Source organism: Sceloporus occidentalis, unplaced genomic scaffold (assembly GCF_023333645.1).
Source record: "Sceloporus occidentalis isolate IW3139 unplaced genomic scaffold, rSceOcc1.0.p SCAF_5, whole genome shotgun sequence".
Taxonomy (NCBI): Eukaryota; Metazoa; Chordata; class Lepidosauria; order Squamata; family Phrynosomatidae; genus Sceloporus; species Sceloporus occidentalis.
In genome coordinates, this window is record NW_028316985.1 from 12127773 (window position 1) to 12154171 (window position 26399).

The window sequence follows — 26399 nt, forward strand, 5'->3', positions numbered from 1 at the left end:
ATATAAAATTGTGAACAAAACCAAGGTTTAGCTTTTTTGAATTTTTTTGAATTTTAATTTTTATTTATTTATTTATTTATTTTGGTGGAGGGGATAATCTCGAGCTGTAGTTGGTTGAATCCATGGATGCAGAACCCATGGATATGAAAGGTTGAGTGGAATGTACATTGTACAACCACACCAGACAGGCTGGTGCTGTATTTGAAATCTCTCTCATTTTGCCACATGCATGCACACATCACCACCACCACTGCCACCTATCAGCTCAGAGGGGGAAAACTTTCAAAGGATTACCCGGGAAAACAGCAGAACTGGCTACGCGTGATGCCAAGTAAATGCAGCATAACAATGAGTAAACAAAGAAGTTACTCTGAGTACTGGGTTCAATCCAAGCCCTTCCATCTTACCTGGATTGTTGATCAGGCTATTAGGGGAAATGGGGGGAAGGGAGCACTTTTTTTAGTCCTGTGCATAATACACCATCATTATATTTCAAAAGATACAATTAATTATTAACAGGATGATGATGTTGAATAATCAAAAGGATATCATGTCACTAGAGTAATAGAAACAATTATTGGATGCGGAGCATTTTAATTGGCCCTTGTTCCAAATTATCAGCAAGCATTCTCTGTGACTTTCCCTTGTATCCTATCTGCAGCTTGCAAACAGATAATCCTGTTTCCAGAGCTCATTCTCCCCTTAGGGCTGGCTTGAGGTTTGTGTGTGTGTGTGTGTGTGTTTTTTTCCCCTTTCAAAGCACAGGGAAGGGATGCTGAAATAAAACCCTCCTCTCACAGATAATGATAGCATTGTTTGGGGATCTGTGGCAAAGTCATCCCCAGTTAATTTAGACACAAACTCTACTCAATAGCTTTATCTTGTGATGTTAGCTTCACAGGGTTCACAGAGGTTATTGGCCTTACTAAACATGAGGGGATGCATCATCTGCTCACATGTACACTGCATTTCACTAGTAACTGGAAACACAGAGCTGAACTTCACAGTTATGCTGATGCAGGAAAGAGAAAAGAGAAAGAAGAGAGTTTTTTTTGAAAATCTTAATTGGGTGCATGGAAACCAGCTATTGTTGCATTTTTCCCTTTCTCCAAAGATGATGATGTTGTTAGCATGGGAAAGGGGCAAGCAACTGAATGTCAAGAGAGTTCTAAAATCTGTGGCACCAAGGGTGTATTTTGAGGATTGTATGGGGATAGCAAATATATCAGGATTTGTTATTTCATTTCCAATGTTGTGCTCTTAACCCGCTACTATAACTGGGAAGCCCACCCAGGAAATTTCTCAGTAAATCTGAACATGCTTACATGCTTTGCTGGTAAAGGATAGGAGTCAGCAAAATGTTGCTGTAAACGGCCATCAGGTGGACTTTGATGTATGGTGACCCTATGAATGAGAGACTCCAAGGAGATTACCGCACTAGGGTAAAAGTGTTCCCCAATGCGTTCTCACGGGCGCGAGCCTGGAACTTGATGAGGGCCAGAACGCTAGTTTACTGCACAGCGGAACGCCGCCATCGCCGCCGGGCATTCCAAATGTGTTCCAAATGTGTTCCAAATGTGTTCCAAATGTGTTCCAAATGTGTTCCAAGGAGGCCATTTCTGGGAACGGTTTTGAAACCGTTCCCAGAAATGGCCTCCCTGGAACACATTGGGAACACATTTGGAACACATTTGGAACACATTTGGAACGCCCAGCGGCGATGGCGGCGTTCCGCTGTGCGGTAAACTAGCATTCTGGCCCTCATCACGTTCCAGGCTCGCGCCCGTGAGAACGCATTGGGGAATGCTTTTACCCTAGTGCGGTAATCTCCCAAGTCACCCTGTCATCAACTGTCTAGCTCAGGTCTTAGGGGTCCTGGCTTCCTTGACTGAGTCTCTCCATCGGGAATGCAATCTTCCTCTTTTCCTACTGCCTTCTACCTTACCAAGCATTATTGTCTTTTCTAGTGGTTTCTCATGATATGGCCAAACTACATCAGTCTCAGCTTAGTCACATTGGCTTCTAGGAAGAGTTCACACTGGGTCTGCTCAAGGACCCATTTATTTGTCATTTCAGCAGTCTAGAGAATCTGTAGGATTCTTCTCCATCACAACATTTCAAATGAATTTTTCTTCTTATCAGCTTTTCTTTACTGTCCAGCTTTCAGAACCATAGATAGAAATTGAAAATATGATGGCATGGGCAATCATGATTTTGTTATTTAATGATATATCTTTACACTTCAGGATCTTGTCTAGAATCATAGAATCATAGAGTTGGAAGAGACCGCAAGGGCCATCCAGTCCAACCCCCTGCCATGCAGGAAATCCAAACCAAAGCATCCCTGACAGATGGCCATCCAGCCTCTGTTTAAAGACCTCCAAGGAAGGAGACTCCACTACACTCCGAGGGAGTTTGTTCCACTGTCGAACAGCCCTTACTGTCAGGAAGTTCCTCCTAATGTTCAGGTGGAATCTCTTTTCCTGTAGCTTGCATCCATTGTTCCGGGTCCTGTTCTCTGGAGCAGCAGAAAACAAGCTTGCTCCTTCTTCAACATGACATCCTTTCAAATATTTAAACAGGGCTATCATATCACCTCTTAACCTTCTTTTCTCCAGGCTAAACATCCCCAGCTCCCTAAGTCGTTCCTCATAGAGCATGGTTTCCAGACCCTTCACCATTTTTGTCGCCCTCCTTTGGACACGCTCCAGTTTCTCAATGTCCTTTCTGAATTGTGGCGCCCAGAACTGGACACAATATTCTAGGTGGGGCCTGACCAAAGCAGAATACAGTGGCACTATTACTTCTCTTGATCTAGATACTATACTTTTATTGATGCAGCCTAAAATTGCATTGGCCTTTTTAGCTGCCACATCACACTGTTGACTCATGTTCAACTTGTGGTCTACTTGGACTCCTAGATCCTTTTCACACGTAGTTTCATTCAGCCAGGTGTCACCCATCCTATATCTGTGCATTTTATTTTTCCACCCTAAGTGCAATACCTTACATTTCTCCCTGTTGAATTTCATTTTGTTAGCTTTGGTCCAGCTTTCTAGTCTATTCAGGTCATTTTGGATCTTGATCCTGTCCTCTGGGGTATTAGGTATTCCTCCTAATTTGGTGTCATCTGCAAATTTGATAAGTATGCTCCCAGTTCTGTCATCCAGGTCATTGATAAAGATGTTGAATAGCACTGGGCCCAGGACAGAGCCCTGTGGGACCCCACTGGTCACTTCTCTCCAGGATGAAAAGGAGCTATTGTTGAGCACCCTTTGGGTTTGGCCAGTCAACCAGTTACAAATCCATGTAACAGTTACCTTGTCTAGTCCACATTTTACAAGCTTCTTTGCAAGAATGTCATGGGAAACCTTGTCAAAGGTCTAGTTCCCTCATAGCTGCCCTTCCACGTCCTAGCCTTTTATTAATTTTATTTTATGACTGTAGTCTTCATTCTCATTTATGACTGAGCCAAGGTATAGAAAATCTTGAACTATTTCTGTCTTCATCATCTACTTTAAGGTTATGTAAATCATCTGTGATCATTATTTTTTTTGTTTTCTTAATGTTCAACTGTAAATCTGCTATTGCACTGTCCTCCTTGTCTTTCATTAGGAATTCTTCCAATTGCTTGCTATTTTCTGCTAGCAGCATGGTGTCATCTGCTTCCTCCAATTTTCATGCCTTCATCCTTAAATTCTAATCTTAATTTATGTAGCATACAAGTTAAACAGGTAGGGTGACAAAATGCTTGGGGTGCATCCCCCTTCCCTCCTAAGGCTTGAGAGAGATCCCTGGACCTCTCTCAAACCTTAGGAGGGAAGGAAGGAGGGTGTGCCTGCTGCTTCTGCCTTCAGTTCCAAGGCTTCAGGGAGCTCAATTATTTGCGAATCCCTAGCTGTGCGCATGCACCCTCCCGGCTTTTCCATCACTCACAGCGGAAAAGCCTGGGAGGGACAGAGAGGGAGGAGTGCACACGCACACAACTAGGGGCTCACGAATAATCGAATCCACGAACCCCAAAGCCGTGAATCTGAAGGGACGACTGTACATCCCTATTAAATTATATTTTTAACTCCTCAGCTGAAGTTTTAAGTTACTGTAAAGGTAAAAATTTAGGAACTGAAGGAAAATATCATGGGGGATGGGTGGGCAAAATTCTTAGTTATGTGGAGAGAGCTTTGCCACAAATTAAACAATTAAAATACTCTGATGGATTCTGAATTGCACATTTCCACCTTGCTGCTTTGTACACTATTTCCAAGGTAAACCAGCCTTTGCCTCATATTGACACAAGAGGTTCCAGCACAAATATTTTCTGTTATGAAGTCATTCAATTGTTTCTCTCCCCCCCCCCCCCCCAATTAGGTGTGTGCCTGTACAGCTGAAAACAATGGAAAATATACGGTTCCCAGCACATTTAGAAAACAAGGTGTTTGCTTTCCAGGTGATGATTTTCTGCTTAACTGATTCCAAATGACTCCCTTTACAATTCGCCAGGGCTTCACAGAGAGTTGCTTCTCAATAAGAAGCTGCAAGCCAACCACACCCTCACTCTCCAAATGTATTTGTGCTTGTGGGCATCAAACCTTTCAGTCAGCCATAACAAGGCATTGAAGAGGCCTGTCCTGGCTAGTCCACAGCACTCCATTATATTGTAAAAGTGCATCATGTCATTCCCCATTTTTATAAATGCCCTCAGCTGCAAAGACTAGGGTTAAACATTTTGCATCATGAACTTTTCTATAAACTTTTCATAAACCTTTTTTAAAAATTACAAACTGACAAAGGAGTCAAGAAGATGAAAGAATCTGCCCAATCCAGTCATGTTGAGATTCTCATTCTTATGCCTTCTTTCTATCTCAGTTCCATAGAAGCTCCCCACCATATAAATTTAAACATGTGTGTGTATTTCAAATGACCACATTTCTGTACATGTGCAATCATTGGTTAAATTCTGGACAAGATCCTATATCACAATTAAATGTTTAATTTACCAAACTGTAGCTACATTGCAGAAATGCAACAAAACCCTGTTAGTGAATTGTGAAGGTGTGCCTCTGAACACTGGCAAGAGTGTACCAATGCAAGTCAGGAACTTCTGGTGCACATGAAAAACTTCTGAAGCACAATGGGCATTTGACACTCCTATTGTGCTCCAGAACTTCCTAGCCAGTGTCCAGATGTGCATAGGGGAGTATCCCAAAGCACTTCAGTGTTCACTGTGCAATGAACAATGGAAGCCAATGCATTGTAGCTGCACAGCAGGCCCTAGGTGAATACAGACGTTGTGAAATTACTAAATTCAATTTTCTGCACACATAAGGCTGTTTACCAGCAGGGCGTTGTGATTAGAGACCAGGATTCAGATCCCTGTCAGCTATTAAAACCCACTTGATCATTTTGGCCATGTAACACTCTCTCAGCCCAGAGGAAGGCAAACATTATCTGAACAAATATTGCAAGAAAACCCCATGATATATTCACCTTAGGTTCACCAGAAATCAGAAACAACTGGAAGGCACACGACAACAAAGACCCCAGCAGAATGACTCCCCATATCTGTCACAGTTTGTTCATGTTTTATACAGTGCCTTTGTACATGTGTTGATGTTGTTGAGCACATTGTTTTTTTTCTTTGAGAAAATGCATCACTAAGTTGGAATTATCTATTGATTTCTAATTGCATATTGTGTTCAGTTCATTGTTTGATTTTAGAAAACCTGGACCAAATGAATTTCTAAACCATTCTAAGTGGGTGATTTGGAGATATTCTGTCATGATCACACCAGAGCGGTAGGCATCTCTACCAATCCTAGAACTAGAGCACAAATTGTCCAGCACAGACTCCTGGACTTAACTGGGTCAATCTGGACACTGGAATATGAAATGTAGCAAGCAGAAAGTGTAGTCCTATTGACCAGCACAGGTGACTGTTATTCATCCCAGGCTTGGCAATGTAGAATCTTGAAACAATTTACCATGTACGGGCGGGGTACAGACCGCCGCTTTGCAGCGGTCTGGCACCGCCGCCAGAAGGTCCGCGGGGGAGCCGGAGCCTTCAAACGGCCCGACTCCCGCGCGGACCGAAAAAAGAAGCTCCAAAATGGAGCTTCTTTTTGCGTCGCGTTTGCGACGTAGCGAGGCGCCAGGGGCGCGCTCGCTACGTCAGCAGCGGCGCGACGCGTCTGGACGCTGTGCGTCCGATGCGTAAAGATGGCGGCGCCCATGTAGAAGGGGCGCCGCCATCTTGTACGGACGGAGTCCGTACTAGACCATGGGGCGTCTAAAAGAGACGCCCCTTTTTTAAAATGGGACGTCCGGAGGACGTCCCAAAGGGCTGTTTAGAAAGCCCCATGGTGGACCTTTGTTATACGTTGGGGTTTGGTTCCAAGATCCCCCATGTATAACAAAATCCATGTATGCTCAAGTCCCATTAAATATGACATAGCAAAATGGTGTCCCTTATTTAAAAAAAAAAGGAAAATCAAGGTTTGACGTTTGAAATTTATACTTTTTGTGAACATTTCAAACCGTGTATGCTTGAATCTGTGTATAAAAAATCCGTGTATAAGAAGGGCCAACTGTACCTACAAATGCCATTGTAGGGATGTTTTAGAAACTCTGGACCGATCTAGTCAGGCCTATAGTGCGCCCTCGTCACGTGCTAGGGGTTGGCTGAGGGCTCACTGCCCAAACGTGCCTCACCCCTAGCATGTGATGAGGGCGTCAAAATGGCGGCACCCCGTACACACGGGTGCCGCTATTTTGACATGATGGATGCTTAGCATCTGCATGTCGTGCCCCTTGTGACATCGCGAGTGCAACACTGGTGCACTGCGGCATCATAAGGGCACCGCAGAAAGAACCCACTTTTTGCAGGTTCTTTTTGCCATGTGAGGAAGCCACGCAGTTTGTCCACTGTGGCTTCCTCACGTGGTACAACAAGGCACCGGCAGGTCGCCCTTTTTGGGCGGTCTGTACCCCGCCTCTGTCTTAACCAATTCTAGTGTAAGGAGACCTGATGCTCACTCCCTCAAATAAGATGCAGATGAGAATCTGGGGACAATGTGTACAGGGAACACAATATGTAGCCTACAGTTATACCTCTACTTTTCTATAACTAATGAGAACCTCCCACCCCATAGAGACACAAAGACTAACATACCGCAAAGTGGATCTAAATGATACTTTTTATGGTTGCTTCTGTGAACAACTTACGTTTCAGGCTGTTGAATACTGTTGAGGAAAGGAGTACATTATCTCACTAATACATGATTTCCATGCTAAAGTTTACAAACTAGACTCCTGACACCTCAGTTTAAAGGATCTCAGGTATGAACAGAGATGGGACCACCATTCCCCAAACCACCAAGCAAGCATGGTGGGTGGCATGCTGGCTAGTGTTTCTGGGAGCTGTAGTCCCAGAAATCAACATTCCAAATCTTTGGATAGGAACACCAATTCTCTATCTGAACAGCAGAAGATTCTGAACATGCCCTCTAGAATGCTGTTAGGCTTCAAATCCATGATCATTGGCCATTGGGGAGTACTGAAACAAGGTCAATATGGTACAATGGCTAGAATGCCCAAGACATACTGGAGGGATCCAGGTTCCAATCCCAGTCAGCCACCAAGCAGACTGGGTGAGCTTGGGTCAATCATTTGTCCTCCAGCTAGTTTGACTTATAGGATTGTTGTGAAGCTCAGGGTGATAAGAGAATCATGGATACCATCTTGTGCTCCTTAGACCAATCACTGTAAGGCAGGATGGTACCAAAATGAAATCACAGCAGAATCTTTGCAGGTGGGCTGCACAATTTCTAGTCTTGCTTAATGCCTACAGGCAGCATTGTTTATATAGTCAGCTCTGAGAATAATTTTGTAAGACAATGTAAGTACAAGCACTGAAAGGCAGAAGTTTACAAGCCTGAAATTATATGTATGGAAACAGCTTTCAAGTAGTACTGTAGCAATGACATTTAGCACAACAATGCTTGCAACGATATAATTCCATCATAAGATAAATATCAATTAAGCATGAGAAAGGAAGAGACATTGAAAAAAAGACAACTGCAAACTTTGATCACCATTATTCGCTTTATTTTAGCTGAACTAGCCTTCTTCAGGGAAGCTGGTCTGCCTCTTAGAGAAACAATAGAATTGGGCTTACACTGTGAAATTGTGTGTATGCGTCGTCTGTATGCCAAAGTGCATAATTATGCTACGTTCTAAGTATGCCTTATTGCCATGCTGCACATATGGCATCTAAGCAAGCCATATCTGAATCTTTGCAAATCTATTTGCCGTGCTATTTAAGCAGAGCACATTCCACATCGTTCAAAAGTAATTACACTTTTGTCTAGAGTGTAGGAGACAGCTTTCCCCAAACAATGAAAATTCTCATTATTAGAGCTGGCACAATAACTACTCTGGTGTTCACAACATTCTGTATTGTCCCATCACAATTAAATGAGGTGTGGGCTGGAGCCTATCTCAAGCTAGATGTACAAAAGGTACACCTGAAATTTGCATTCTTACCCCACAACAGCTCTCTGTTTGAAAAAATGTTCTATTATACAAGCACAGAATTGATGTAGTTGAATGACTAAGCTGAGCTGGGAACAGGACTCCTCCTCTCCAAATTCAATCTTGTTCTTTATATGAATTGGTATGGTGGGCTCCGGCAAACCTTTCCCCATCTTAACCAGCCCACATCTGCAATATGACAATAATAATCCTGGCCTACCTTACTGGACTGTGGTAAACCTGACAAGAAGATTAATGTACTACATAAAAAAAAAAAATCCTGACCATATTCCAAGGATGTGGCTCATATCTCAGTCCTGAATAACCTAACACACACCACACATATCCCAGTCATATCACTACTATAAAGAATTATGTACACAAAATATGCAATGCAGAAAGCGGCATTCATGGACTGAAGCAGACTTCCTTCTCCATCCTGACCCCATTGAATAGTAGGGCTGTGTCTCAGTGGTGGAACGCATTTTGTATGTTGCGAGGCAGCTTCCAAACTTTGGGCCCAGCTGCCTTTCACATATTGATTTGACCGTGCCTTCTAGCTTTAGGTTTTCCGAATATGGAAAAGTCACACTGAGTCTAATATATAAGGCCAATTACAAAACTGAAACAAAAATTGAGATGGTGGGTGTGGCAGCACTAAAAAAACATGTGAAACATTTGTTCCACTCTTTCATCAGTCATCTCCCTCTTTCATTCATGGGGTTACCATGAGACTTCTTGCATATGGGACCCATGTCTATACATGAAATTCATTTATTTTTCAGATACACCTGAAGGTAATTTTATACACAGTATTTTCTAATAATTTTGTGCATGAAACAATGTTTCTGTACATTGAACCATCAGAAAGCAAAGGTATCACTATCTCAGCCATCCATACAAACAGTTTCACACTTTTGAATATTTTGGACTTTGGAATTTTGGAAAAGGGAGACACACACCTGTATTTACTTTTTTTAAAAAAATGATCACATTGCTTTATTTTATGTTACCCTGAAATCTTTGGATAGAAGCTGGATGTAATTATTTCAATAAATCTAATAAAACAGAGACTTTAAAATTAAAATCCTATCCTCACTAAGAAATATATACTTCTTCTTTAGTGCCCTTTTGTGAATATAGGGGAAGGGAAGGGAAGGGAAGGGAAGGGAAAGGAAAGGAAAGTATCCTGCTGCATTCTCCAGTGCTGAATAACCAAAGCAAAAAATGTACATTTTAAGATATTACATCTAGGTGTTGGTTTCCATTCACTTTACTTCTGTGTACCCTCCTTCCTTATAAGATAAATTCACACAAATCTACTCTCTCACACGGGCATCCTTAGCCACCTGGCAGGTAAAAAGGTACTTCAGAAAGAAGATTATCAACACTCCATATTCTTTCTGAAGTGGCGCAGCATGTTTAACCTTTTGCTTTCTATACAGAAAACAGGGGGAAGCCCCATATATAAAAATGTTTCAATAAATTGTTAGATTCCCCCCCCCCCGATGTGTATGTGCACCCCTTCCCCCCCCCACACATTATGGAATAAGCAACACAGTTTTGTTACTGAAGGAAAGGGTGAAGAAAACTCAAGGATCATTGCAGTCAGGTATTCCTCATATCTAAGTATCATACCTCCATTTAAAACCGGCAACAGGTAAGATGCCCAATCTTTGAACCTGCCCTTGTTGCAGCTCTGGCTTTAACACTGTCTTGTTCCCCAGGAATTCACATATCACAATGTTTAAACTGCATTCTTTTAAACATTTTTTTTTCTTTCTGATTTTTCCAACTTTTAAAAGGTACAAGAAAAACAATTCCAGAATGAAGGTTACTGACACTACGTATAATTTGTTTTTGAGGGTGGGAGAATAGGTTGTTTAAGGGTGAATCTACACTGTAGAAATAATGCAGTTAAACACCACTTTAAATGCTGTGCTCCAACCTAAGGAATCCTGGGATTTGTAGTTTTACACAATAGTTCACCTTTGCTACCAAAGAGCACTGGTATCTCACAAAACTACAAATCTCACAGTTCTGCAAAATGGAGCCTTGGCAGTTAACGTGGTATCAAACTGTATTATTTCTACAGTGCAGATGCACCCTAAGATTGTCCGCAATTCCTTCCCCCAGTTCTATAGGACAAACTTTCTGTCCATGTCAGCAGAAATATGGTGAAGAGAAATATTGTCACACAAGATGGTTCATAGGGGAATAGAGAAAGAAAAAAATTGTTGAACATGTTCATGCTGTTGCATGGGATTCTGGCACTGTCAGTTTCCATCAGAGTCCATTTGGGCATTGCTTTTTTAACGGTAAAAGTGGAACCGGTAGAGTCTTCCTTTCCACGATTCTTGCCAGCCGGCAAGTCAGCTATGCTATTTGACAAGTTCCTCCTTTCCATTCCCCCTCTTCAACCCAAGTATTCCATTACTGTCCCCCAAATTGTGAGCCAGTTATCTGTGCCATTAAGCTTGCTGAATAGATCCCCATACCTGCATCATTACCATCTCCACCCCCACTGCCCCATCATTATGTTTCCACCCATCTGGGGTATGGATGCTGATACCTACTCTGAGAATGAGTTTGTTCTTGGTTTGTAGAGAATGGCATGAAAGATGCATGAACAATATACTCCCAGAACTTAGAAACATTACTTTTTTGGACAACCATTCCCAGAATCCTCCAATAGCTCTAATGACTGGAAAATGCTGGGAATTACTGGCATTTTCCCCCCAAGCTCTGGTTTCACTTCTTCATTGTTGTAGTCCATGTTTCAAGTCAACCCCAACATATGGCAAACCTATCATAAGGTTTTCTTGGCAAAGTTTATTCAGGGGAGGCTTGCCACTGCCTTCTTCTAAGGCTGAGAGACTGTGACTTCATGAAGTCACCCTTACATGATTTACATGAGAGTCCATGGCTGACGAGGGAATCAAACCCTGGCCTCCAAGAGTCCAGCATTCAGACCACTACACCATGCTTGCTCTTTTTCACCTCTGCATACTTGCTGACAAATCACACCTGTACACTACTAATATATAAACTGTGTTGAAATCTGTGTGCTCCCAGGTTTGCTTTGGATCTGCTGATGGGTGATACCTTTGTGTTACTGTTTCACACACAATATTTGTTTTGCTACCCTTGCCAAGGTATAGGATTGCCACCTGGATGGAAGGTCTGCACTGTGTGTGTGTGGAGGAGCAGGGGAGTTTATTTTCATTCTATGCTGTTTTATAGATTGACTGGTCTGAAGATTTATTCATTTACTTTACAATTGAATAAGGCATAGCTACTGAATTGGTGATAAACTGGAGGCCTGATAAGGTTGGGTTGCACTAACTGCTGGAAGGCTCTGCTGCAAGGAGTACCAGAAGGAAACTGATCTGGTTAGGTCAAAGTTTTCCCATTATTGTGTTGTGTTCCACCCATGTGATGGCTAAACTGCACACTGTACAAAGGAGAGGTCTTCAGATGCCAAGTTATTGTAGAGGCAAACCAAAAGCACAATAGAGCCTGGAGGAGACCTACCATTGTGTTTTGCTGAGAGGTGGGAGTCCTATGGCCGCAAGGCTCTTGCGTCAGCAGAGAAACTGGCTGAAATTCCTCAGAATGAGGCTTGTTGGGAAAACTCACATGCAAAGGAAGGTGAAAGGCTTGGAGCCCGTCACTCTCCTCTTCTTCCACTTTCTGTCTGCCTGTCACCATGGCTACCTCTCCATCTGCTTCCCCATACGGAGAGGCTGGTCGCTTGGAAGACATCCTACAAGGAACAAAAGAGGAGAAAATAATGAAACCTCCACATAAATCCTTAATGCCGTCATTGTGTGGTTAGGGGCCATTGTAACAGAAATGCCTTTTTTGTGCTGGCGGAGAGCAGGAAACCATCCAAATACCACTGCAAAGCATACACAATCGGGAACAATGGCCAAGCAGGTAGCAACAGAACAGTGCTTGTTTGTTGTGAGAATAATACGCTAATACAGCACTCTCTTGTATGCTGGCTTCTTAAACACATTCACGAGGGGGAGAAATTACCTAAGAGCACAACATAATGAAATGCAATTCCATTTTATTTTATTTTATTTTACATATGGGTGGATGGCAATAGAAGGTTCTTTTTTTAGCACTTTAAAAGAAATTGCAAAAGACAGAACATCCATCCTGTCTACATGGATGTTGACTTGCTCCTTTTGCTCTCCCCAAGTCATCTTAGGAAGTGTGTGTGGGGGGCGGGGGAAGGCCAACAAATTTTTAATATTGATGTGAAAGAGTAAGATCTGTTGTGAAACTCAAACTTTTGTGATGCTAAAACTTAGTTGGCCACCATTTTGTGCCCTTATGTGCATGCATTTAAATCCTACCAATTTCAATACAAAGTAAAAAAAGAATAAAGCAAAAGACCTGTCTGACATGTTTGTCCATTGATGGAACTGTGATGGAAGATTCCTCCATCCATGGCACTCTGAGCTGCTTCCAAATTTGTTCCAGAGGGTCAACCAAGGGGTTGCAGGAGGGAGGGAGGACAGAAGATGCCCCACAGGGTGAACATACTTCCACTTGATGACTGCCCATTGTCTACATGAGTACTGTTACCTAATTTTATTTAGAATACTCTTCTACAATTTGTTGCTTTGTAATGAGAAACCTATGAACTATGAAAACACAGTATACAATCAAAGAGTAGATGCAAATTAATTAGGCATTAAAGGCGCAATCAAACAGGCTCAGCCAGGCTAATAAATAATAATATCATCCTCATCGGTGAAGTGTCTCAAAAAGAGGAGTTACACAGTTTGGGTACCATTACAAAGAGGGCCCTGGGTCAGGCCTAAACTCAGAGATGAGGACATGCTGCTACCTTATACTCTGTTGTGGGTGCTGAAAGTGATGATGTACAGTGGTGGACTGTGAAGTAGACAAGTGCGTTGTATCACAAGCCTGTGGATTGTAGCAGTTAAAAACAACAACAACATTTTCTGTAATGGTCCATGCAAGCGTTTTTTTTTAAACTGTCTCAATAAAGACCAGTACCTTCTTCAACCATACAGAGGATGTTGTGATATGAAGAATGTCCATCCCAATGAGCATGGCACCAAAAACCAACAGGGTAATTCACAGTCCTTCCAGACATAGTGCATTCCTTCTTACCTGACTGGAGGAGCTCCTCTTATCTAAACCATTATATACCGAGAAAGTAGAAACAGAAACTAGAAAGACCTAAATTAAATTCCAAGTCCTGAACAAGAGTAGGGTCACCGAATCAAGTGTTGACTTATCGTTTAGCAACCTGATTCAGTTGCTTTGTATAGTAATTATTTACTATTGTAATTTCATGATGCCCCCAAGTAGCTATGTATTGTTTTGGCTACAATTTATAAATTCTTTTTTCTCATGTTTCTCAAAAATAAGTCAAATAGTATGTTTTTTTTAAAAAAAAACATACACATACATCTGCATGCTACAAGCCACTGTTCTGGTTGTTGTTGTACAGTCAGGCTGGCTTATGGTGATCCACAGCCCTGAAACTCACTGTGGCTTCCTTTATTGAGTCAATCCATCTGTAATTTGACCTTCCTCTTTTCCTACTGCCTTCAGTTTTACCAAGCATCACCTTTTCTAATGTGTCATATTGTCTCATGATACGTCCAAAATACAACAGACTTTGTTTAGACATTTTGACTTCTAGGGAGACTTCAGACTTAATTTGCACATAGATCCATTTATTTGATATTTTGGTGGCCCGTGGTATTCAGCACCATTGCAGCACATTTCTTATTCCTGTCAGTTTTTATAACTGTACATAGAAATCAGAAATATTTTGGCATGGATCATTCAGACTTGAGTTTTCAATATTAAATAACCTGTGGTTTAGAACACACTCTTCTTTGTTCACCTCATCACCTCAACAGCCAGCATAGGGCAGAAGCCGAAGCCACGAATCATGTGATATTCTTCCCCTGGTATTCAACAAAGACACCAGTCAAAGTAACTAACAGTCAAATAACTGAACGTTTCAGTAATGCTGAAGACTCATGTTATCCCTTGTTAAGTTAAAATCATACTGTAGGGATTTCTCACTTGGGCAAATATGCCGTCTTACCTCTTCCAGCTTTAATACTGGATCTGGGATGCCCCGGGATGTTATTATAACTAAATCACCACCAATCTAGCCACAGTGCCACCACCCAGATGCATCCTGGGTCAAAGCCTTGCTCAGCCGGACATTTTTTTGAAGTCGGAATCTCCCCGACATCAAAAAAGTGTGGGCTGAGCAAGGCTTCGACCTGGGATGCATCCAGGTGGCGGCATCCTGTCTAGATCGATGGGAATTTAGTTATGATAACATCCAGGGGCATCCCAGATCCAGAATTGAAGCCAGAAGAGGTAAGCCGGCTTATTTGCCCAAGCGATAAACTCTGTAGCAACCTTAATTGTTGGGAACAGGAACTTCTAGTCTACTAATCTGTTTCTAGACTCTGACAGGCCTGCTATCTATTGACTTTGTTGTTGTTAACTGTTCCTGAGTTGCTCCCAGCTCCTGGTGAACCTATGGATGAGACACCTCCAATATTCCTTGGCCTCTACTACTCTGCATAGGTCTTGTAAATTCATGCCCATGACCTCCCTAATTGAGTCTATCCATCTAGTGTGTGGTCTTCCTCTCTTTCGACTTTCCTCTACCTTTCCTAGCATTGTAGCCTTTTCCAATGAGTCATGCCTTCTCATGAGGTGGCCAAAGTATGACAGCCTCAGTTTGATCATCTTTGCATCAAGGGAGATTTCACATTTAATTTGTTGACCTTTTGGATGTCATGAAAATAGTTTGAAGATTTGATTTATCAAGTCAGTTAAAGCTCAACCCCAAACCTTTCTCCCTGAAGCAATGAACAAGATGATGCCATCCATCCCAATTCCCCATACATGGTTTACTTTAGCACTAGAGATAGGACCACCACTACACTAACAACATTGTTAGTCATTGGAACCATATTTAGTAGATTTTACCTATAAAGCACCTAAATGGTTTTCCAGATACAGCCGTCAATGTTCTCTGAGAAAGTCAATGTTCTCTGCCTAACAAAGAGGCAGGTAGCCCCACACATGACAGAAACAGTATGGATCATAAGGGAAATTACTTTTTCTGCTGCTAATAGAGCTGAAATTTTATATAGCTCTTTGTTTCCCAGTTCTCATGTCACCAAAGAAAGGAGTAGCCTCTGCCTGCATTGATACCCCTCCAGACTATCTTAACTGACAAGAAAAGTAACATCTTAAGACAAAACATAGGCCTATGGTTTTAACATAGCCTTTTTCTTCTTCCTCTACTGTATGATTTTTAACACCTTTGTCTGATGAAGGAGCCAGTGTAGTTTCAAAGGTTTGTGTAATGTATTAGCCCCAAAAGGTACCACTGTTTTGCAGATTTTGGGATTTATTGCATTTTGCTGTTTGGCCAACATGGATACCCTGGAATATATTTTCAGTAATAAGGTAGGTTATATCTGTATAGGACAGAGTGAGTGGTGCACACAGATGTATCCTTTAACACCTCACTACTAGTCTTTATTCCCTACTATCTGCTGCCTGAGTTAAAGAACTCATTTTGCCTAATGGTAGGGCTGACCCTCATTAATTGCATTGCAAGCTTTGTCTTTGGAAGGTAAAGGGAAAAAAGAGCCCCATGTTGGGAAATGGTGAGATACAAATTAAATAAATGCAAGTATATGAGAGGAGGGTCTGGCTGCTATGCTAATTTGGAGTAATGAACATACCTGATGTTTTGCGGAGAAAGAACTTCAAAGAATTTCAGTGGAAGCTCCGACAGAAGGGGAGACAAAGGGAGGGTTAGGAAGCCAATAACTCAGCCTCCATTTGGATGGATTAACAACAACAACAAACCAATTTTAAAAAAAACCTAAGTGCTCTGCCAAAGCTATAAAGAAAAAGTGGATTCTGAGGATGGATTTGAAGGAAAATCCTTCCAATGCAGGTGTTCTAGGAAAGAATTCCAGGAAAAAAAAAGGAAGAATGGGAAAAGAGTATTGTTCTTCCTACAAACTCCACTGGCTGGGTGCCTGCTTTGTGTCAAACATATCCAAATGGCTGAGTATGTGAAAGTCCATTGACCAGTGGCTGAATGTGAAACCTCTTAACAAAATTGGATGAATATTGTGTGTGGAGTGGATTAGCATTTACATCAATGTTATAGCTCTCTCATTTTTGAATCCTCAAAAAACAAGAAACAAAACAAATCTGGCATCAGATTCCCAATACTGGGGAGGGAGAACCTACTATGATACACAACGAGGCATAGGTGCTTCCCACACTAGGTTTATTCTTGCAATCTGATCAGTTTTTGAAGTTTTATTTTTTTAACCTGGGCTGCAAGTTTTTCTTAAATAGCAGATTAACAAATGTTTTGGTGGAAGCTATTTTTGATTGGTGAGGGCAAACTTCAATATTCGAAATTTATTTATATTTCATTAATCATCAAGAAATCATTTTAAAAGGAGAGAAATTAAAACTGGTGCTAACTCTCTGGCTTAATTTCTTTCACCAAATAATCCCCATTCCCATATGCATATCCCACATATGTCATGTGCAGCTTAGCAGAATCAAACCATTTCTCGTTTACACCAAACCATCACAACTGCCTCCCTCTCCCCAAATATTCACAGAAACAAGATAATGCTGGCACAGACTTCAAAACCCATGATGCAATGTGACTGCAAATGATTTATGTAGATAACAAAGTCATAGGCCCAGTGCAGCAGGAATAACATTGATTCACCCGAAAAAAAAATCACTAATTCTTCATGGGAAGAAGAATCCATCATTTAGAAATACAACACTTTATTAGGTCTTGTACAGCATTTTGTTGTAATTTTAAGGTGTCATGGAGCTTCAAGCATTTTCACTAATGGCTATGCTGTTTAGGGCTGCTGGGAAATGCAGTCCAACAATATCTGGAGAGCTGTATGATTTCCACTCCTGCAATAAAAATGAAAGCAAAGTCCTATTCCTTGCTTTAAAGAAGGACCATTTTTTCCAGACAATTTGAGAAGTAACAATTTTCATTTTGACTCATGAAATTATGTTGGGTCAGGATCTTGGACTTGCAAGAACAGACATGTGGGGGCACATTACTCTCCATTTTCAATCATCCCACCCTTGCTATACTGTTCAGGCTAATTCTAATTCAGTATTCTTGCCTCAGAATACTCTCCCCCCTCTTCCCCCCTTCGTCAGCATTTCTGAGCTGGCATGAGTTTGTTTTGTTTTTATTGTATTGTTTTTAATGTATTTTAATTGTATTGATTGTTCTTGTTATACACCGCCCTGATTTCAAGAAGGGCGGTATAGAAATAAATTATTATTATTATTATTATTATTATTATTATTATTATTATTCTGAATCCAAACATCAGTTTTCTAGAGTGTATTAGCAGGGCATCCATAGGGTCTTTTGATATAGGTGCCAAAACATGAGAAGGCTCATGAGGGAAAGAATGAGTACTTGGGACTCAAACGTATGAATGTTAAAACCAGTGCACTGGTTTTTGTCTGGAAATGCAGAGGAAACCTATTGGAGATAACTTTATGTAAGTGATATAATAATCATTATACTTTGCAACCCATCAAGATGAAAACTGCCCTTCAGCTTCACAGGCTGATCCACCAGACCTCCTGGTTTTACTGTCAAAATTCGGGAAGCTGTCAAGAACCTAACTAGTCATAAAGCATGCCTAATGAACTTCTTTTAACCGTGTATGCTTGATGGATGCAGATACAATCTACTACGAAGTCCTTAAGAAAGACGTGTTGAAATGAATGGAGTGTGACAATGCTCTTTCAGCAACCATTCCTTTTAGTGAGACTTGTGCAGTGGAGCATCCTACCCTTTTTAAATTCCTTGTGCCTCTTAAACAAAACAAAACAAAACAAAAAATCTACTTGATAATTTTCTACTTTGTCTTCTTGGTTCCTTCACTGAATGAACTGTGATTTTTCCACCCCAAACGGAATGCCCCATATTCACAAAAGTGTTGTCACCTTGCACAGAGTCAACTTCAATCCCAACTCAACTGCTTATACCATAAAATTATGAAACTCTAATCTTGTTACATTCAGCAAAATGCTCCAGAAATATTTCAAGAAATCCACAAAGAAGCTTGCAGGAGAGAGGGGGGATGGTTTTATCCATGTCTTTAAAAGTGATGAACACTGATGTGTCAGGAGAAAAAGATATGGGGCTATAAATCGGAACTTGTTGGGGAATTAATTAAAGGATTCATCAATCATTACACAGCTAACACCACATCTATATGTATATACAGCTGAAATCCCATCAGCTGCCACAACCTTACAGCAATCCACAGGTTCGCAACTCCCAAAGTCCTTCTCTTCTGACTATTTATAAATGACTTTGTATAATCTAGCATTAAGACCTGTAATTATGAAACAGCATTAAATACAGGCCTGCATAGTTATGGATAATTATAACTGGTACACTTCAGAGGGGAAAAAAGTTTTTAAAAATCCCAAGAGAAATAGAAAGCATTTTTATTTAAATACCAGCTTTGCCTTTTTGACAGTTCCAAGTCCACAGGATATAACAAGATGGTTTAAACTGTATGCCATTAAAAAAACACCTTACTATACCTTCCCCCCTCCCCCCTCTACCTCCCCATAAAATCAAAGTTAATTTCTTAACAAGCCTTTTGAGACATAACAAAGCAGCCAGCTTTCAGATTAGGGTGCAAAATGTCTCCTGAGTCCTCAATCCCAACTGGCTGAAGCTCATTCTTTTTGATCAGTCAATATCCAGGTGTCATTTATACACACACCTTTCCTTATATAGAGAGCATGTAGTCAGAGAGAAGATTTTCTCCCTCCTTCATACATTTAGAACTCAGAGTGATCCAATGCAGCTGGATGGTGATAGATTTAGGATGCCATCTTGGTACAATTTATTTAAATATCCTCTGGGTCTACAGGGCTATTAATTGATACCCTGCATTCCATCACATCATTGACTATACACCCTCCCTCCCAAAGTAGCACCTTATCAGTTCAGCCACTCTCACATTTAGGAATGGAGTTTAAGTTCAAATGGCATATAGAGGCACCCTTGACTGGCTGATGCAGCACTTGTATTAACTGCATATCATGGTATTCTGTGACTGGGCTACCACCATCACTGTTATCCAAGTGCCATGGGAGATGTCTGTTAGACCATGTCACTCCAAACTACCCTGTAGTCTTGTCCTACTAGCACTGCTTACAAGTTTACATTTGATTATGATTAATTACCTATAGGACCAAAATTAGAAATCTGTATGCTGAACTTTAAAATTTAGCAATTAAAATATAATTCCCCCCTCTTGTTGTATTGGTGGCTTAATTTTAAGTATTTTCAGTTTATTCATATTGATTTTATCATTTAGTCAACTTTCTGTACAATACCCATTTCCACTGTTTCATACTGTGATGGCCTAAGGTTTTAAGAAATAAAACTGAACTAAACTGAGGGTTGAGATTTTTAGGACCAACAAGAAACGTGACCAATAACCAGCTCATGAAATTCACATTCTAGTGAATTCAAGTAGCAGCCATTTGAATAGACAACTTCAGATAATGGTGGACTCTCTTTCTTTGGGGGTCTTTAAACAGAGGTTGGAAGGCCATCTCTCAGGACTTCTTTAGTTCTTTACATGTAAGGATATTGGATAGGTGGCATTTGCAGCCCTTCTAAATCTATGGGTCTGTTATCTATGATGCAGTCATGGTAACTTGTTTGTAAAAAGTTTTTTTTTACAAATGAGCAGAAAAACTCACAGAAGATAGAAAGCAGTCAGGACTCACACATATTGAAAAGAGTTATCACACTCAACTTGAATGTAGGAGAAGATTAGAAAGGGGGCATATAGTTCCAAGGTTGTAAGAAGGAAGAGTTTGAGGTCAACAAAATAAGACTTTCATATTTACTTTCAGACACACAAAGCACTTATATACATAACTGAAAATTCTGCATTTGTAACCTGTGATGGTTCTAGCTATATATATTCAATAATCACTTGATATTAAGACAAGGGCCAGTGTGTCCTGTGGGTGCACTGAGGGAACTACCACAGACAGCAGAATGCTGGGAAATCAAACTGTTGCTCTTCTTCCTTTATTAATGATAGGAAATCTTTCAGAGCACCCCACCCACAATGGCTTGTTCTGAGGGAGGAAGCAAGAATGGGAATTGTGTAGCCCTCCAGATGTTATTGGACACCAACTCTCAACATTGGCTATGGTGACTGGGAGTGGCCACATAGCTCCCACTCAGCCTTTAAATCAATGCATTTGGGATTGACCAGCTTTATGGAGAAGAGCATCAACAACTGGTAGTGTTAGCAGAGAAGTGATGGAGCAAGGAGTCAGTGATGAAAGGAATTTGAGCCAGCAAGGAGGGAGAGAGGTGATGATGAGCCACAAGGTAAGAAGAGGAGGAACAGGGGTAGCAATGGTTGCTTCAGGCAGCAGCATTAAGAGCAGAGAGACTGCATTAAGAGAGACAGACATGTGTGTAGGTATCTCTATGCATGCTTACCAGCCCAAATAAACTGAAGAAGAACTGAGAGACCAGTGGAGAAGATGTAAATCTGGAACTTTAAAGACAAAAGCAGTACCCAAACAATTCATAAGATTACTCAGATAGCAGATTACAGTGTGGTGAGCCAGAAGATCACAGCCTGGGCTCTAGTGGACACTTAGAACTGAATTGCCCTCAACCTTCATGTAAAATTGAATGATGGAGATAATCATCCATTCATCTCTACCTTAGTGCAGACAGCTTTCCCCCAGTTGTTCAGTTTATTCATTATATTTTCTTTTATTTAAAAAAATGGAGGGGGGAACTTTCCACACAACTCTTCTTTGCTATTTTTTAAAAATGAGATGAAGTAAATAAAAATTGTGTCTCAGCTGTCAGTCATTTTGGGACACAATAATTTGTTAATCATTAGTTTCTATGAATGTATCAATCATTATCTTCTTTGTTATGCATGTGCATTATTAGAAGAAAGAAAGAAAGAAAGAAAGAAAGAAAGAGGGAGGGAGGGAGGCAGGGAGGAAATAGTGGATTGGTGAATACATTTCTAGTCAGTATACTCTCAGCCAACTAACCCCAACAGCAGATACCTTAAACACACCTCTGTGCAATTTAGTTTCAAGTCAATGTTCTTTAACACTCAAGTCTCAGCAAATGAAAATCAAAGTGAATTATGCTGCAATCGTTTTGAGTATTGGCAGAAGTTGGCAAAAGATTGCTTGGAAGAAGATGAGATGCATATCCCACCAATGGAAAAAAATGAATGGACATGGACAGATGCTCAATACACACAACCTTGAAAAAGCATCCTGAAATGGGAGGGGAGGGGGATGATCTTTGAAACAGAACTTGGAAATACTTTCTTTTTTGGAACTACAACTTCCCCAAATATCCAGCCACCATAGTGAGTTGCCATACTGGCTGTGGGATATTGGGAGCCTTTTTTTTTTAAGGGTTTTCTTCCCATGTTGTGGCTGAAGTCAAGGTGATGGGCAGCCACATATGAAACAAGACTGATAATGTATGACTTGGAGTCAGCAGCCAGAATGAGGAGCAGAGGTCTTCAGCTCTATCCAGAGACAGGGAAAATGTCAAAAAGAAGTTAATTTAACAGTTTGGCCAGTTCAGAGACTTCATTTTGCCTAAAAATTGCACTGGGATTTTTCCTCCTGCAGAAAGACTGCCAAATAAACTACCCAGGAAAGAAATTTTTTTTTTATTTCTATTCAAAGAGCTCCGGGGTATATTATGAAATTTAACACTGGATATTCTCTAGATATTCTTAGGTATCATGTATTTTGTAGATGACATTAAATAATATTAATTTTCAATATTTGATAATTAGACCATTCATGTTTGAAAGTATTTGACAGCTGACACACAATTGCTCTTAGTATTTAAGACACACCACTAGGCTTTCTGAACCTATGTTCACTACCCTGAATTAAAGAAAGGAGATGTATAAATGTAGTTAATACATAAATGATTCCATGTTTCATGGTTGACAAACAACAACATTTTTAGCCAACATGCAATAGTATTAGTATTAGTATTTGAGAGGATGCAATAATAGTATTTTGACTGTGACAACATTTGACGGATGAGATGAATTGGTATTTAGGATTTGACTGCTGGTTGTTTATGAGACTTCATGTTTAATGACTAACAAAACAATCAGGAACTGCCAAACAAGTCCAAAGCTCCCAAATTTCATGTTTTGTGGTTAATGTTCCATATTCAAGATGCCAATATGAATTTTGTACTTAAAATGTTACTTTTGACATTTGAGCATGCTGCAGAAGCTGGCATGTTTCATGTTTATCTCTCAGCTTAAAAAAAAAGCACAACAACTTTCAACACACAGCTTCAAAGTCAAGCTATTAAGCCCTCATTTCAGGACAGGAAGAGATGTACAAGAATTCTGGCATCTCCACCAGTACAAACTGGCATCTGCTATGTGGCTCTGGATAAACATTCCATTATTGGGAATGAGCAAGGTATCCCTGCTCATAATTTCTTTCCAGCCTATGTGCAGAAAATCTTTACTGTACTCATCTAGCTTCTGCCAGACTTTAAAGACCTAGTAGTAAGAGGAGACCAATGAAGTACAACTGTGGCTGCAGCCCCAGGGAACATTCCAGCAGAAGGATGTCATGTCAAACACAATGGGCATCCATCAGCACAAATTTGGAAACAGCGGGACTCCACCATTGTTGATATTTCGAGGAAGCTGAGCCCTATCGGTCACATCTCTCATGCAAACAGCCCTTGCTTGACTGGACTTGAATTAAATCTACAAGCTCATTTATTTGCTAAAACACTGCTTTAAGTTAGTTCCCCGATCCCATTTTTATCAGACTGTTACCCCGCTTATAGCAAACCCAAATAATAATTCTGTTTTTTAGCAACAAATACGTTCACTACAAGAGACCTCTTCATCCAAAATTTTATAGCTAAGGTAGTCATTATTTCCCCTCCCTGATCAGGAATGACAAGCTAAATGGTTGGTACCAAAAAAAAGCCAAACTTGCAAATTAGTATATGGAATACAGTAAGATGCATTTAAAAGTTAAAACCTATATCCAGTTGTTATTCCCAACTAAATCATCAAATCCCTACTAGAATCCCAACTAATCCAAACAAGAATCACTGGAATTGGACATAAGTCTTAATTTAGCAAGACTCCCATCAATGTAATGGGTCTTTTCTACTTGGAAGTAACCATCGAAATTAGACCTATAAATAGCTATTCCCTTTTCACTACCCCATTTCACAGATCCATGTTCTCTTTCCAGCCTCACAGTACAGGTACTCAGCTCCAAAAGTTGTTGATTTTGGAATATTTTGGATTTTGGAATTCCAGACAAGGAATTAATCTTTACTGTCTTTCTATTTAAATACAGTATCAGCATTTTCTTTTAAACAGGCCACTGACACATTTAAATTAGCATGTCCATATTTTATCTCTGTCCTGCTTTGTCCCCTTTTCTGATGATATATGTCTTTCCTTCCTTGGTGGGATGGGAAAAAGTGGCCTCTTATACCCAGGAAGGACACACATCTCTGAATATAGAATACTGCCTTATTCTAGATCAAAATATTTTGCCTTTGCCTTTGACAAAAAACAGTACTACAGGTTCTCAACTAGAAAAGTATTCGCTCTTTTGAATGCTTGCTACCTGATTCTTTTACCTGGAGATTCCAGAGACTGGATTTAGGATTTTCCACTCAAAAAAGGACCCTTCCAAACACTCAACATCCATTCAGCACATAAGTTTTTTAAACATGTACGTTGAATGGGTTAGGTAAGCATTGTGATGATAGATTCACACCTCCAGTGTTAATTTTAAGGTCTGAAAATGCCCCACATATGTGTTTTTAACTGGTGTTGTTTTTACCGATGCTATGTGTTATATATGAATCTTCTGTTGTTCCCCACATTGTAGGCAAGAAATATATTAGGATTATTATATAGAACTGTATGTTTTTGAACACATGGAGAAGAAGATCCAATTTAAGAGTTGTGTTATTTTAATCTGGCATGTATAATTTACTCATCTATCTTGCCAGCTTCTCAGACAACATCAGACAATAAACTCTTCTAGAACATGGCCACATAGTCCAAGAAACCCACAAAAAGCTATGGATACCGGCCATGAAAGCCTTTGACTTAACATCACAACTATCAGAGGTCCAAGTGACCACAAAGTGACTGGCCAGTCAATTTCTAGATATACCAATGCAAGGGAGAATCACAATCCAAATTGGAAGGGGAAATGATTGTGGGTCGTTAGACTGAAAATATATGACATCCATTATAGCCTAAATTCATGCCATGTTTCACGAGGATCCTTTAAAATAAGCGACATCTGGCAACTTATCTGCCGCTAAAGTTGCTTCAAAATACAGCAGACACGCTGATGTTAAGTTGCCAAGACAGAGAGCACAGTCCTGTAAAATGTGATGCATTTTATTTAGATCATGTCTATCAGCACTAAACGATATTTGTCTTGGCTGAAAAAGTATTTTACATTTCAACACACAATCTTTTTTTTTCCTAAATTCAAAAATAGATGTTTCTTTGGGCAACAGTCTTTTACAGAACCATCCTGTACATTTTCCTAAAAAATAATGGGAACAATGTGACTGGGAAAGAGTCAAAGGGGTGGGGGTGGGGACCCTTGTGACTTTCAATGCATTTTGAGAAAAGAAATTAATTCTTAAATGCAAATAAAAGTTAAAAGAAAAATAATAAAAAATCCACTTTTCCCTTACTAATGTTAGATGCTGTGGGATGCACACACCAGGCTCCGTGTAAACAATAATAACTGTAAATGTTTATAGCCATAAGCTTCAGCAAGCGTGAATTGTGGCTAAACTAGAGCAAAAACTTTTTCCCCACAAGGAGATCTTTCACTTCTTCTTCTTCTCCTGAGTAACTTACTTGCCTGCCACAGTATCCTTATTGCATGCATGCAACTAGCTCCTCAGCAAAAACAGCATTAAGGGGAACAATAATTCAACTTCCTGTGAACAATACAGCAATAATTCCTTCCAAACTGAAGCTCTGATTTGGTGGAATGATCCAGTTTTCTTCTTAAGTGGATGCCAACAAACTAGAATAGGCAGCTCCTGTTCTGCTCCGTATTTTCAGCTACAAGAATCCAACACTTAATACACTCACTTGCACCCCAAAACAGCTCCTGGGATTAGAATCCACCCCCTTTTCTTCTTCTCCTCCTGAAAGAAAGCACACAGCAGGACTTTTCTATTGCTATTATTCTGAACACTACACCCCCTCCCATAAGCAAAGTTTTCTGTAAGCAGAAATAAAACTTTTTAAAACTGGGTGCTTCAATATTCCAAAATGGTTCTGAAGTCCAGGCCTCAACCACAAACAAATTCTGACACAGAATTTTACCATATTCAAATTAAGAAAAAAATAATTTCTAATGAAGCATGTGGTGTGTGTGTATGTGTACATTTAATATATGAATAATCATCAACATGAGCAACTAAAAACACACATAAATCCATCCTCAGATCTTATTCTGTATTATGCAACACTGTTTAAAATTTGGGCACATTTTAAAGGTGTCGATGTGCTTATTTTAGAGAAATAGAGCAGAGTGACATATTTTAGTGCATATTTTAGTAATGTGTATTTCTTTACATATGCCTTGGGGGACAACATTTGTGTATCCATTTATGTGCATCTATTTTGGAGAATTAAATGTATAGACAGCAAAATATCAGCTCTCATAAA

The 26399-nt window shown here is 40.3% G+C and overlaps 1 protein-coding gene across 6 annotated transcripts in view; it reads right to left on the reverse strand.

The window, feature by feature from the left end:
* Positions 1-26399, reverse strand: part of SOX5 (SRY-box transcription factor 5) — a 454554-nt gene that overhangs the window by 378235 nt on the left and 49920 nt on the right. For 3 of the 6 annotated variants that reach the window (XM_089527609.1, XM_089527607.1, XM_089527608.1), the window contains exon 2: positions 12064-12295. In XM_089527609.1, coding sequence (XP_089383735.1) covers positions 12064-12295 — 232 coding nt within the window. Of the gene's footprint in view, positions 1-12063; positions 12296-25817; positions 26070-26399 lie in introns of those variants that run through there. The other 3 variants (XM_089527613.1, XM_089527612.1, XM_089527610.1) reach the window with 2 other exon arrangements.